This window comes from Motacilla alba, chromosome 3 (genome assembly GCF_015832195.1).
Source record: "Motacilla alba alba isolate MOTALB_02 chromosome 3, Motacilla_alba_V1.0_pri, whole genome shotgun sequence".
NCBI lineage: Eukaryota > Metazoa > Chordata > Aves > Passeriformes > Motacillidae > Motacilla > Motacilla alba.
The window spans coordinates 78613275-78627438 of NC_052018.1; the positions used below are offsets into that span (position 1 = coordinate 78613275).

Sequence of the window (14164 nt, forward strand, 5' to 3'; positions counted from 1 at the left end):
ATTTGGAGTAACTTGGAAGAAGTTCTAGATATATTGTGTCACTCTTACAAAATCCTAGTTTCTGCATTTATTTTTGGGCCTCAGAGAAAAAACTTCCACATAAAAGATTTGCTACTTTCATCTCATTCATCTTTATTTTGATAAAATATGTTCTTTAGCAAGAAGCCTTTAGAACTATGTGCCATGTACTGTAACCTATTATTTTAGGACGTGTATTTTCAAATAACGTCATGTTAAAGCAGTCCCATACAATTTGGTTGAATAAGTGTGTGGTATTCACCATACAGCTTTGTGATTAGGTCATACAACACTGTTGTTCAGTTGTGAATTTAAAGTAACCAGAGATTTGTTCTTTTGAATAAATGTATGATAGATAAAGGACTTAGTTGCACTACCTTTTCAGTACATGCGTTGGATCACAGATGTGTTGCCTTTCTCTGCCTCCTTAGGTTTTAACAGTGTAATTTTGGGGAGCATCAATTTCATGTATTCTTTGAGCAGTGTTTGATGGGCAGAAGTGTGAAAACACACAGTTGAAAAGCGGGCATAACTATCACATAATCAAGTCTTGGTTTTACTAATGCCTTTCAAGTATTTGGAAACATTTGCAGGCTGTGGCTTGACAGTGTGTTTGCAGACTGACTGTCCCAGGTATCCAAGAGCCTGCTTGGTGCCTGTGTGAAATACCTAGTCAACCTGAGATGCATTAAGGAAGAAAATGCAGCCATTGTGGTTGTCCTGTGCTGAAATTTGTGGCTGTTTAGTGGAAGTTGGTTTGGACTACACTGTGAGAAATGGAAGAAATCAGAATATAATAGTTAACCTCTTCCATGTGGTAAATTGATTTGTATAAGATGTGGCAATCTTTGGCATGGCAATATGAGTTTTCTTGGGCAACTGCTGCTCATGAGCATCATAGAGATGCTTAGCATAGTTGTTACTGTTGAGTGACTGAGAGGATAAAAAGATTTTCTTGGAAAAAATGCTTAGATGTTTCATGAAGCTCCTTTTTTCCATAAGGACATGAAGGTGTTGAGAATATTTTATGTGAATCTGATAACATGCTTAGATGAAGAGAGTAACAATAAGTGAACAGTCTTGACTCTTGCATCAGCAGTGTCTGTAACTTAGAGACAGAGTTATGGAAATGATTTGCCTGTAAACTGCCACGGAAAGCCTCTGCCACGTTCCTACTGAGCAGAGAAACTGAGGGACAGCAGTGCTGCTCCATCCGGTTATGTCAGGGTGTTTTACCAAAAATAACCCCTTTGTGAAAGATAGTGTTAAATAGAGAAGAGCAAATGATCAACTCCTGGGGAGGGTGGGGAAGTACTAGGATGACTCTTGCGTAAATAGTCCTTGTTCAGGCAAACGCTCTTGTTTAGCTGGTGGGAATGTTCCTAGGAGGGAGGATGATTAGAAATTTGACCTTTAAAAAAATGTCTGTGCCTGTGCTAATGAACATACCTGTGTGGGTTATCTGTCCTTTTGGTATGTGCTTTTTATCTTTCCACTTAAATTTTCCTTTAGGATACATTTTCTGAGAATGTTAAAATCTCATCTACAGTGAGCTCTTACTGCAGGATAAGTGTCGTGAAGGACTTTGATTTTTCTCTTGGAGTGGTTTTTTGAAGGGTGGTTGAGCTTCAGCCTCACCCTAGCCCTCTCACCACCAAAAGGCTGATTTGTACCTCCTTACACCCAGTTTATTTAATTTTGGTGTGTTTTCTCTTAGCCTGCCTTCTGAGTTGGTTTTGCTGCTCTGTAGTCAGTTGTGGAAGCTTATGAATTGGTGTATCATTTAAGATATTTTTGAGAATGTGGCTTCCACTACAGAAGTCATAAATCCAGTTGATAGTATAATTTGTGGAGCTCATCTGGTTTGTTGTCAGGAGAGACTTCTTGTTAGACTACAAAATCCAAACTATGGCTGAGCTAAAAAGGCATTTTAACAATATTATATTCTTAGCCCAACTTCTTCATGCCTACGTGTAGATTGTATTAGACTACTTTTGCCCTGCTCATGCTGCCAAGCCCTGCTGTGATCCTGGAAGATCACACCAGTGTTTAAACCATACCCCATGCATGTGTTTCTAAGCTGCTCAAAGCCTTGTATTGACGTGGTCCTCCAGGCCAGTCTTCTTTGGTTCCCTTAAGTTTGAATTGCAGGCTCCCAAAATTACTTCCTGGCTATTTTGAGTAACCCTCGGTCCTCACACCAGCATATTAGATTGTGGTGTTGAGAAAAGATTTATACTGCTGGATTTGTACTATTCTGAAAGGGAAAGGAAAACTTATTGCCAAGCCAAATATTGTCATTATTTTTCGATTACTTGTGAAAAGCAGCCAAATACATTGTATAAGGGATAAATGATGGACTTCAAGCTAGTATTTTTCCATTAAAATTTATTTTTTTATGCTTCCTATCATCAAGATACAGTGCTTTCAAATGTAGCTTGTTTTCAGATCTATGGCTCCTAGAATTGTTTCCTTGCAGCTGGACATTTGCAAATGTGCATCAGTTTTGAAAACTGTCTCATATGCGTTAGCACTTCTTTTGGAAATGTAAACTGAGCATGTTAGCTAATGATTTCTTGTATCTTTATAGTCCAGGCAAACTGAAAAGCAGTCTTGTGATATGTTTTCCTTGAATACTGCATATGAAAAAACTTGTAGAAGGAACTCCACGATGAGATGACTTTTGTTGCTGTAAGGTTCTCTGTTGACATTTGTCAGCTTTGCATTGTATTTTGCATAATTATCTTCAGTTAACTGTCAGGTTGAAAAAGACAAATTTCTTTGCCATGTGGACTGTAGCTGGAATTTTTTGTTGTTGTTGTTAATTATATTAATACACTTTTTTCTTTTCTGCTAGAACTTAGAGATACCTGACAGCTCTCTTTAGGAGAAGTTACTATAGGTGATAACCACTAACATGTTAGTAATTACAGTGGCTTCCCTTCTGTTTTGGGTCACTTCCATGGCAGATTGTTGATATGAAAAGGCTACTGTGGCTGATATACAAACAGCTTAAGGAAATTAAGATTCCCCTGCAGAACTATGGCTAGGTTATGATTTTATATGCCAGTTTTGAATGACTACTTTGAAACAATGTTGGGCTTCAAGTGTCTTGCAGAATTTTGGATCCAAATAAGAAGTACCTACTTGTTGAGTAATAGTCTACTTGTCAGTCTTTTGTGTATGGCTCAGTACAAGGCTGTGTCAGAATTGCAGTACCACCAAAATTACCTTGTTTAAATGCAACTGTTGTACAAAAGTGAATGTTATTTTGAGTGAGAAAATCTGTTTTCTAATTTATGAAGGAAATAGTTTTCTTGGGAGTAAGCATCCATAAATGTAATATATTTCATGATTTTGAAAAGGCTTATTAATTATGGGACATGAGAAAAATGAAAGTGGTTCAATCTCCAAAGATTTGTTTAGCGTTTATTATTACAAGTATAAATTTTTGCTTTAAATGGAAATGCTTATTCAGAAACTTAGTATTAAACTTCTTACTAAAACTCAGTAGTTTAAAATGCTGGATAAATATCTAAAATGGCAAAGATAGAAAATTCAGAGGGAGATTATTTTGAAATATGCCAGTGTAATTTTGAGCTTCTCAAGTGCAGCCCTGAATTTTCTCTTTTTCACAGCAATTCATATTTTGTGAAACTTCTTGGATAGGTTATATTTAAAGCTACATTCACTTGCCTGAATAAGTCAGATAAATATTTTGTCATTTAAAATTATATAGATCTGCTTATGTTAGTGTGCCGTTTAAAATGAGACCCCATTGAGGCAACCATGCAGGTATTTGTGTTGGTATGACAGTAGTGAAGTGGGGTATCTGTGTACTGTACCCGCATTCTGTGCTGAGCAAAATCACACGGACTTCCAGAAATAAGCAATGGTTTTTAAGAGCAGCTTTATTTAATGTTGCAGCAGCAAGTGTCATTTGTACCATATAATTATGTAAATTGGGTGCTAATAAATACTATTTTTCAACATTTTGCATTGTGTTCATAATTCTGCATTTTATCACAAGAGACGTGTGGTTTTGGAGTGAGTGCTAGGAGGGGGAAGTGCATTAAGAATAAAACAAGTAGACTTGTTTGGAGGGGCTTGAGGTAACTCCATGTGAAATTCCTACTGAACTGTGCAGCGTGTTACTGTTCACAGGAGTGCCTTGGTTTTTCTGTTCTCCATATGTCTTGGTTTCGTACTGCTATGCCAGCTTGGCTCTATTGACACCCCACATCCTTCCATGTGCCGAGACACGTGTTCCCTGTGTGGGGGTGAATGTGGGGTGAGCAGACATGCAGAGTGGGTGCAGTTCTGCAGGAGCTAGGCTGTCAGCAGGCGTTGTTCACAGCCAGACACGTGGCCCTTCCCAAGGACAGCGTTCATTCACTGTAAAAATAAACGTGTGGTTCTGCCCTTGGGGAGAGGATGAGGAAGAGCAAACCACACATCACAGATGGCGGCTGTGTCTCTGCAGGAAGGTGCTCAGAACGGCACTGTGAGCGGGTGGCAGGAGAACCTACACAGACCTGCACAGAACAAGTTGTTGTCAGTGAGCCCATCCTGTTTTTTCTGAGCTTGTGGGTGGGTAAGTGAAGTTCTCATCTTTTCTTGATAGGTGTAAAATAGCCTGATTTGGTCCTACTCATCTTCCTGCCTCACAGGAAAGGAGGATTAGCTTTATGAATTGACAGTACAATTTCATTCATGCCAGTGTGAATGCCTCTAGAAGATTCCTGAGGGGGAAAGAAGATTTAGGGAATAACATATGAGCGACCCTCACATGGGGGAGGCATTCTTAACATGCTTATGGGTTTGCCTATGACATGGCCCCATGATGATTTGCATGTGAGTAAAGTCAGTATATTTGATGATACGGTGGAACTTCTACAATTTCTTGCACTTAAAAAGAAGTAATTTCTATGAGTGCTGGAATTCTTGAACTGCACTACCAGAGTTCTCATTAGAAATCAGAGAATGGGTTAAACTGGTGTTAGGGAAAACAGAATGTTTCTTGCTGTTCAGTAAGACTGACAGTTGATTGTGAGCAGTGTTGCTGACACAGTGCTAAAACCCTCATCCCCCTTCCTCCCCCAGTTTAACAAGGAAAAATGATTATTTTGAGGAATTCGAAGCATTCAGCTGCATGGATGTGCATTTGTAATATTTTCAATATGTAGGTGAATTAGCAAATGTCAATGGCCTTATACTGTCGAAGATGTCTCAGAATGAGTTGGGAAGAGAAAAGAGAAGGGATCAAGTTGTTTCCATAATGTTGCTCATGGAGAGAACAAAATAGCTAGCAGAATTATAGTGGTTTTGTTCAACCATGAAGTAATTTAAGGTACGTATACCACAGAAAAGTGACTTAAATTTGGTGTCTAGGCCATATTTCTGATAGTACCTACTGCTTGCTTTGATTTTCTAAATAGATGATGTGGATGATTTGCTGTGGGGTTACAGGTAGGGTGTTGAATCCCCAAATATATTTAGATTGGGTTGATCCTGGCCAGATGCTTAACTCCAGAGCTTTTCCTGTTTACTGGTATGGTTCCCCCTGTGTACTGGAGAGCCGTGAGGGAAGGAGTGCAAGGAGGAAGGGGAACCTTGTCTGCCCTCCTGTCAGCAGCAGCCATGGAGAAATTCTCCTCTTGCCAAACCAGCAAACAGCAGCAGCTGAGGAGCAGGAGGTGCACACTGTGGACGATACCTTCTCTGCAGGATGGCACAGTGACAGCAGAAATGCTGTGTCCTGCTTTGGGGAAACAGGACTTGGAGTTTCTTCTCTCAGAAGAGATGGCTGAATGCTTAATTTAATTTGGTGGCTCACTGAAAATGAGTGGCTAATGCTGGAGTTGGCAAGAGATGCTGAAACTGAGCTCTGCCAAGGCTTCCAGAGCATGGACATCAGTAGGTATTTCCAGGTGGGTGTTCTGCATTGTGATTGCTGTGCACTGATAAGCCACCAGCCCAACTTCTTGCAAAGAAGCTTATTTCTTAGGGAGAGGGTGATGAGACAACACCCTCTAGACTGTGTACTCAGTGACTAGTTTGGACAGCTCCCATCTCTTCTCATGGGCATGCCTCTGCCAGACAGCAGGTTCCACTGAACTGGTCAGACACCTGAAGCTAAGTGACCCAGCATCAAGTGACCGGACATCTAGATCCTCTTTTGATTCAGTCCCACATCTAGAAAGTGTGTAGAGCCTGTGGGGGTTTTTTTCAGCTTCCAAAGGAAGTCTGGTTCCAAATAAGACATGATCTTGCAGACCTTGAAAAGTACATATAATTTTGATGCCCTTCAGTCATTAGGCTTTGCTTCAGTTGACTGATGCCTCTGACAGGTAATTTTGTGGTAGCTCACTCTAAGGATCCTTTTCATCTGAGCACGTAAAAAGACAACACCGAAACACCCAGGGCTTTGCCAACCTTGCTAAGTCTTCCCTAATGTAGTAATAACCTCAGCTGTGTTTCAGAAACTAAAATGTCATGGGCTGTATTTGCTGTTTATTTGTTAACCCCATATGAGATGACATGCACTGCATGTGCCTTTAAGACAATTTTATTGCAAAAGATATAGCAACTTATGTTGATAACTCAAAATAGCTTGTATATGTTACAGAAGGAATTCTGCTTTCTTCAAACAAATATGCCCCTTTGAACATTTATCTGTATATGTAAGTTACCTTGTTTTTTCAATCAAACAGTATTTCAAGCCTTTAGTAGGCAGCAAGTGATTTGATTGCTATGAAAGGTAAAGGTGAAGAGGAGTGTGTTCTGTGATTGCATGGAAGGGTGTATTCTTCAAAATTTTGAGGCTTCCACTTAAGTTTATGGTGCTTATGAGTAGAACATCTAAGTTTACACGAGAGTTGGATTAAACCACTTTCTCAATTTGAGTTTTGACAATTTCAGGATCCTCCCAAGAAGTAAATGAAAATGCACATTGAAAAACAAGCACCATAGTTGTTCTGTAAACTTAAGATAAACCATTTGAACAATAAACCCTGAAGTGTCCCTTATAAATGCTTGACAAAAGATAGCTGTGCAACTTTGCTGTGAAAAAGCATTTGAAAGCTTAATGTCATTGCTTAAACTTTAAGCTTTAGGAAAAAATTATATCCCATATGCATATATCCCTTAGCACATCCTAAAGAGCATATATGCTCTAGCTGCTCCTAATGTCTCGGCCGTCACTGCACAAGTGAAGCACTGAGGAGTCTCTGCAGGGTACCAGTCTTTGGTGCTGCAAGAGGATATTCAGTATGGTGGTTAGCTGCTGCATTAAAAATTAAACCACAGTATTAAGAGTAAGTCTAAGTTAGGATATTAGGCCTTTTTCTCAGGCAGCCCCAAATCAAGCCCCAAACAAACAGCTTTTCAGACAATAAATCTGGTGTCTGAACTGAAGTCCCCAGTAAATTCAGTTTATGGCTTTGAGTTTTGTCCAGGCCATGTAATGTCCTATGTTGACAGAGGAAGATGTGTTCTGCAGAAGGGTAGTGAGGAGCTGGGTCAGGAGAAGGGGGATGTCAGGAGTTGCTCTGCTCATGCCTCATGCCTAACTCTCTGTCCTTAATAATTTTTTCAAGCCAAAAGCTGTTGCTGTGGAGTGCAGGAGCAGAGATTAGTGGTAAAAACTCTGCATACAAATATATTTGTGGACAGTGTCCTGTGCTTTCAGTCTGGGTAGAATGGTTGAATTGATGATACTCAGTTAAAGCTGGAACTTAATGTTTCTTCTAAGGGGAAGCGATGAACTTTCACTGTGTTTCATCCAAAATTGGTTTTGATAACCTCTTGAGAGGACCCCAGCCTGGCTTATGTTACTCCACCAGGGGGATCATGCAGAATCTGCTGTTTTCATTAATTTGAGTTATGCTTACTTAGTTGACAGGTTATAAGCTACTTCAGTCATATTTCCAAACATAATGATTTAAAAAATAGTGCTACTTTTGCTGATAAAATGAGTTTCCCTTATGGCAATTCAATTAGAATTTATGTGGCTAATAAATATCTTGGTTCATGGTTATTAAAACTATAAATGCTGTTAAGAGCCTGATTTGCAAGTAATATGGCAAATCTGAGTTTTAATTTCTTTCCCTTTCCTGTTAGTTCCACAAGCCTGGCACAGCATGGCTTTGATTGCTGTAAGGAGTGTGAACACTCATGTTTTTATTGGCTCCTTTGATAACTTTGCTTAATGAACGTATTTTCTTTAATGATACTGGATGGAACATAACCAGCAACTGCTGCTTCCTAAATAGAGTGCAATTATTTTGGTCCTCCTAGTGTGTCCCTCCTCCTGCACTGACTAGTGACATGGGTAGTTCTCCACTTAAGAAACCGCTGTGTGCTCTGACAGATCCAAGGCTGTAATAGGTGCATTTTGAAATCAGTCTATAAAAGAAAAGCCAGTCCTAAATTTGAGGGACGGTATCTGTAAGTGCTTGAAATTCTGCTTTTCCCAGTGTATAATACAGAACTTCAGATGATTCCCTCTTAAATCGTGTTAATAGCTCTTGAATAGCTCTCCTGACACTAGAGACTGCACTTCTGAGTGTTGGTTTAATGACAGAGTGATGGGTCTTAAATGCTTTCATGATTGTGAGCAACTTGAACCCACAGTTTTTTCTCAAAGAGTCTCCTGTGTCCTGGCAACACTCCTGTGGTCCTGCAGGCCTTGAACCATCCAAGAGTGAAGGATGAAGCCAAGGGGAAAAGACACCTCTGAAGATCAAGTAATTAATGCAGTGTTGTGGGAGGCTAGGTTCCAGTTCCTGCATGTTGGCTGCCTTGTGGATTTGAGGCTTTATTGGGGTTGTAGGGTTGTAAAGGAGGCAGAGTTGTAGGGTCCTGGGATTTGAACCTTTCCCTTCGCTTTCCAGTTTCTCAGGGTTTGGATAAATCCCAGTGCCTGAGTTGACACTAGCTGAAGTTTAATTTCAAGACAGCAGTATGGAGAGAGTACCTGCTTTTAAGAAGGTACTCAAATTGTGTTCCCCCTCCATCTGGTATTTGAGCCCTGATCTGTGTGTCATTTGGTGGGCAGTGCCACATGAGGTGTTTCTACCACAGCAGCTCAGCACCTTGGCCACTCCCTGAAGGGACCTGGTCACTTCAGGGAGCAGGTGGCACATTTTAAGGAACTTGCGTGTGTCCAAAGGTGAGAACTGGGCAAGCTGGGGCTCTATGCTGGAAGCAGCTCTTCAAACAGCTGCAGTTATTTCCTCCATGTTCACTGCCTCTTCTGCTATCCATCTAAATCAGAGTTTCTGATGCCCACAACGAAAAAAAAAAAATCAACAGTCTACACACAGAGCATTATCATGCATAGGGACAGAGCTGCAATCAACCTTGCTGACTGGAAAGTGCCAGAGGTAAACACTTCCAGTGCTTCTTGAACTGAGGACTGACATTATTTTTTGTGACACTTGTCATGCCTTCAGCACAGCACCCAAGGGTCCTGCCTTCTTGAGTCCATCAGTTCCGTGGCTGGGAATTAAACTCTGTGCAAATGTTTTGGATGAGCTGATTAACATAGCGGTAGAGGTTGTCAAATTCATCCACAAAGAAGGAATGCTCCTTAGCAGGGTCTGATGCAATGGCTTCCAGTTCATCTGGGGCTGCCCAAGCAACTCCAATGGAATAAGCGATGACCCCTGGAAAGAAACCCAAAGTTTAGAAAAAGCATGAAAGTTTTTATTGTAGTAAATCTAATTTAAGACCAATACTGCAAATGTAGTTTGAGATCTCCTAGACATTGCTGCATTTGTGATGATTTATAAGGGTTTTTTTCTGAAGTTCCTTATTCAGCTATTAAACAGATGCTGATCTTGTTGGAACTCAGTGGGAACCCAGAGAAAAGTACTACTCTTGCTTCATAAGGTTTCATCCAGTGCCTTCAAATTATAGCAAACTGCATTTATCTGACCTGGATAAGTGCTGAGACATGAGGGGAGAGCAGGCAGTAACAGAAGACCTTACCATTTTGGTGAGCTGCCATGGCTGGCACACTGACATCATCGTAAGACCTGCCATCTGTGATGAGAATCATGATCTTCCTTTTGTTGGGTTTGGACTTGCTGAACAGCTGCTCTGAGGCGTAGCTGATGGCTGCTCCCGTGCTGGTGCCCCCACTCCAGTAACTGATCCTTTTGATGGCGTTCAGCACGTCCTGCTTCGTGCTGTACTTGTCAAAGCTGAACTCCAGCCTCTGCTCGTAGGTGTACTGCACGGCTCCGATGCGCGTGTCGGTGTCCGAAATCTCAAACTCCTTGCTGATGTTGGCCACAAACTGGAGAACCGTGCGGAAGTTGCCGGTGCCGACGCTGCTGGAGCCGTCGATCACGAAGCCGATGTCGGCAGCATTGAGGCACGTCTTGCTGCAAGCCAGCCGATCGGTATCACACACCCGCTTCACCAGGGGCTGCACCACCTTGTGCAGGCTGAACCAGCTGGGCACGTTGATGGAATAGAAACCACTTGTCCTGCACACTGCCTGCAAGGCAACACGAGGATAAACGCAATGGAAATTCAGTCTGCCTGTTCCTGCTAGGGTATGTAGCTAAATTGTAAATATAGGCTCCTGGGAAGAGCAGTGTTGGAGTCTGAAATGGCCTCTCCTGCAATCACCATCTGCTTCCCTGGGAAATGATGTCAGCGTAACATCAAAGATACTTGTGTAATGTGACAGTTTTTCCTGCTTTTTTTTTTTTTTAACTGTGGGATAGAGCTGATATTATAGTAGTAAAAAAACTGTGATAAGCAAGTTTGCCACCTGTCAGGCTTTTGTATGTAAGTCACATTGTTCGTGGGAAAAGCATCCAAGTCACAGAGCTGCTCTTAGCATGGCTCCCATGGACATTACAGGAGCCTGTGTGTTTGCCAGGTAGCAACTTCAGCTCCCATCATTCAGGACAAGAAAGAAAGTTTTGCCTGCTGACAAACCCTACTGCTTTGAAGTGAAACTTGGGGCTTAAGCTGAGGATAGCTTGGTTCATACCCTTCTAAGCAAAGAAAACCCAGGCTCATTGTGTTGGCTCTGCCAAATAGTAAAAAAAAACAAAACCAAACCCATTAGCTTTTGTAAGTAAATACTCATGAGGGCCAGATCTGTGGGAGGCTTCCGTAGGGTTAATGGGCATCAGGTAAGTGTGGGTAGGAAGTAGGGCTGGCACAAGAGGACATGGGAAAAGTCAAGGGGTGGAGGAGGGGAAGGGTGGGGCAAGGAGGGGAGTGATGCAAACAGGCTGGATCAAATTGTCTTTGGCTTTAGTGCTTCTTAAAGGCCAATTCCTCAGTTCTCTGCGTGACAATATTTTGTTTAGCCAGGCTTTATCTATCAGCTTTGTAATGGTGTGTGTATCTGACTATTTTAAAAGACCAAGGCACTTGTCTTGACTTGCATAAAGCCTAACAGCTTCAAGGGAGTTACAGTTCCCTCCAGTCTGGGCTCCTCATGGTGTCCTGCTCTCATTTGTTCTTACTGTCTCTCTTCAATTTTAGTGTTATGATGCAGCAGTATCAAGCCACCATTCTCTCCTTACCTTGCTGTTCTGAGCCCACTCTACTCTCGCTTCTGCTGTGTCACTGGCAGGTTTGCAGAGACTTGCTGTAGCTTTGTTCTTTTAAAAACATTACATGCAAATGAGGTTACAATCCAATTATATGCTGACCAGAGCAACTCTTTGGAGCAGCTCTGAAACTCATTGGAGATTATTTCATGGCAGAGCAACCCAGCTCAGATGGGAATCTGTTTTCTGAAAATACCAGATAACTCAACCATGTTTCCTTGGCCCAGCCTGGTCTCCCACTTGGTAGGTATCTCCTGCCCTGAGAGAACCTGGGTACCATCTTGTTCTGAAGCACTGTTATCAGACAGCTAGTGTTGATGCCAAATACAAATCAATCAAAGCTTGCATTCTCTTTTTTTTTTTAGCATATGGCAGGGATTTACCCTTTTCCCAAGTGCTACCAGGAAGTCCATAGCAGCAGAAACAAGTAACTGAAAAATAGCCTTCATCAACAGTGAAAAGAGAATGTTTGAGTTATCCAGTATAGCTGAAAAACTAGGATGTGCTTACGTTGGGACTGTGCCAACCTTTGCTTGTGTGGGACCTGTTTGTAAATGCAACATTAACATTAGGTTGACAGGGCTCCTCACCCTTTCCCTAGTGGGAGATGCACAGCAAGAGGTTTGTGGAAAAAACAATTCAAAATTGCTCAAGCTGCAGTTGTACTTTGTCATTTTCCAAATACTGTGTATTTGGAAATCCGTTCATCTCAGTACAACTGCTGGTGTGTGCTAAGGTTTAGTCGGTCAAAAGCCATTTGCTCGATGATGTACCTCAAACCAGAACTTACTGACTTCATCCCCTTTCTGACGTCAGCATTACTGCCTGGTTTTTGTACAGAAAAACTCAAGACAGTATGTACAAGAAGGAAAAGAAATAACCATAAGTGATAAGAAGGAAAGGGAAATGCCCTGAATGAAGTAGGTTGGAAAGTTTAGTCAGACTCAGCCTGGTCAAATGCTCAGACTCAGTCCTGGTCAGACTCAGCCCACAAATTACCTTGTCCACAAAGTTCGGTTCAATAACATTCTGCTTTTCACTTTGAGCAGCTGCTTCAACAGTGACAAAGAAAATGTTGATCCCTGATTCTCTGGCCAGCCTGGAGGCCTCTTCCACCCGGTCGGTCGGCCACCCATCCACCACCACTACAACCACATTGGGTGCTCCACCTCGGTTTCCATTAGCATCCAGAAAGAAGTTTTTGTTAACAAATGAAAGTGCCTTTCCTGTAATAGAAGAGGAGTTGAGGAGGAGTTACAGATCTGGAAGCACTCTATCTGATAATATCCCATGAAATAGTATGCAGAGAGCTGACTCAAGTGTTGGAGGCTGCAGAGAGCTGGGGAAGGCAGTTTCTGTGGCTGTGTGAGCAGGAAGGGAGATCACTGCTACTGGTGCTAGTGCTTCCCGAGCCCTCCTGCACTGAACCCCCTCCCTATGCCCCAGAGAGGCTGGGGGTGATGAGCTGGGTTATCAAGGATCCCCAAAGTGTTGTTGGGAACTGCTTGTATGTCCCGTCAACTTGTGATGGATTTGAAGGGCCTGGGAACAACACATGCAGGTCATGGTGGGAGCAATGCTCCCTCACCAGCCTGGCCCTAGCACTAAGCACTGTTTGGTCCCAGCCTCTGTATTCTGTGAGGAGGTGTGGGCTTGCTATAGCCCAGGCTCTGAAGCCCTCCCTGAGTAGAGGAAGTGCAAGCAGCCCCATCACCTACCAACATTGGAAAGTCCTCCTTTCTGTTGAATTTTCTCAATGGCATTCCTTAGATCCTTGGAGTTGGCATAAGTTTTTAAGTTAAATTCTGTGGAAGGGTCATCACTAAAAGAAGAAATTAGAGCAAATGTCAGTGTTTTGCTTCACATACAACACAAAAGCCATAGGGCTGATCTGTGCTACCTGGCTCCTGAGTACTAGCTGGAGTGAGGCCTTAGCACATATCAGCTTAGAGCTACAGCTGCCAGAGTGTGCAGTCATGCCCTGTGGCAATGGGAATGTCTGGGAAACTCTTACCCGTACTGAACAATGCCCATCAGAGGACCAGCGCTGCCGATGCCAAGGGCTTGAGCCATGTTACCAAGGAACCGCTTCTGGAGCTGAAAGCGGCGTTTGCCAATGCTCCAGCTCCCATCCATTAAGAAGGATAAATCAACCTTGCAATCTGAGGAGAGATAAAGAAACATGGAAGATATTTTTAGTCCTTTCTGATTGCTGTGCTTCTTGCAAGCAGCAAGGCGGCCTAAAATCTCTGCATCCAATGACTTGTCCTGCTGTGCAAACTGTACAAAAAGCCTCTGATAAGGACAAGTCACAGTTGGCAGCTCAAAGTCTGTCTTACTGGCTGGTAAACACAGTTCTTGGCATGACTTTGTCCCATACAACATCTAAGTTTGTGTGACAAAAGGGCAAGAATCTTTTCACAAAAGTCAGTCTGGGAGCACTGCATTTTGGGGGCCAGGGAGGTCAGCCCCACAGGAGCAAGCTGAGTTGTAGATGCTGTGTCCTCAGAGCCATGTCTTGGGCTCAGTGCACTTTATTTGCAGCCCAGAGGTGATGGGAGTTT

At 42.3% G+C, this 14164-nt stretch overlaps 1 protein-coding gene across 6 annotated transcripts in view; it reads right to left on the bottom strand.

Moving 5' to 3' along the window:
* Positions 1 to 484: 484 nt before the first annotated feature.
* VIT (vitrin) overlaps positions 485 to 14164 on the bottom strand; it is a 59955-nt gene continuing 46275 nt past the window's right edge. For all 6 annotated transcript variants that reach the window (XM_038130558.1, XM_038130555.1, XM_038130560.1 and 3 more), the window contains 5 exons: positions 13615 to 13762; positions 13319 to 13422; positions 12600 to 12826; positions 10012 to 10525; positions 485 to 9686 (listed from right to left, as the gene is read on the bottom strand). In XM_038130558.1, the coding sequence (XP_037986486.1) occupies positions 9508 to 9686; positions 10012 to 10525; positions 12600 to 12826; positions 13319 to 13422; positions 13615 to 13762 (1172 nt within the window). In that variant the 3' untranslated portion in view covers positions 485 to 9507. The remainder of the gene's footprint in view (positions 9687 to 10011; positions 10526 to 12599; positions 12827 to 13318; positions 13423 to 13614; positions 13763 to 14164) is intronic.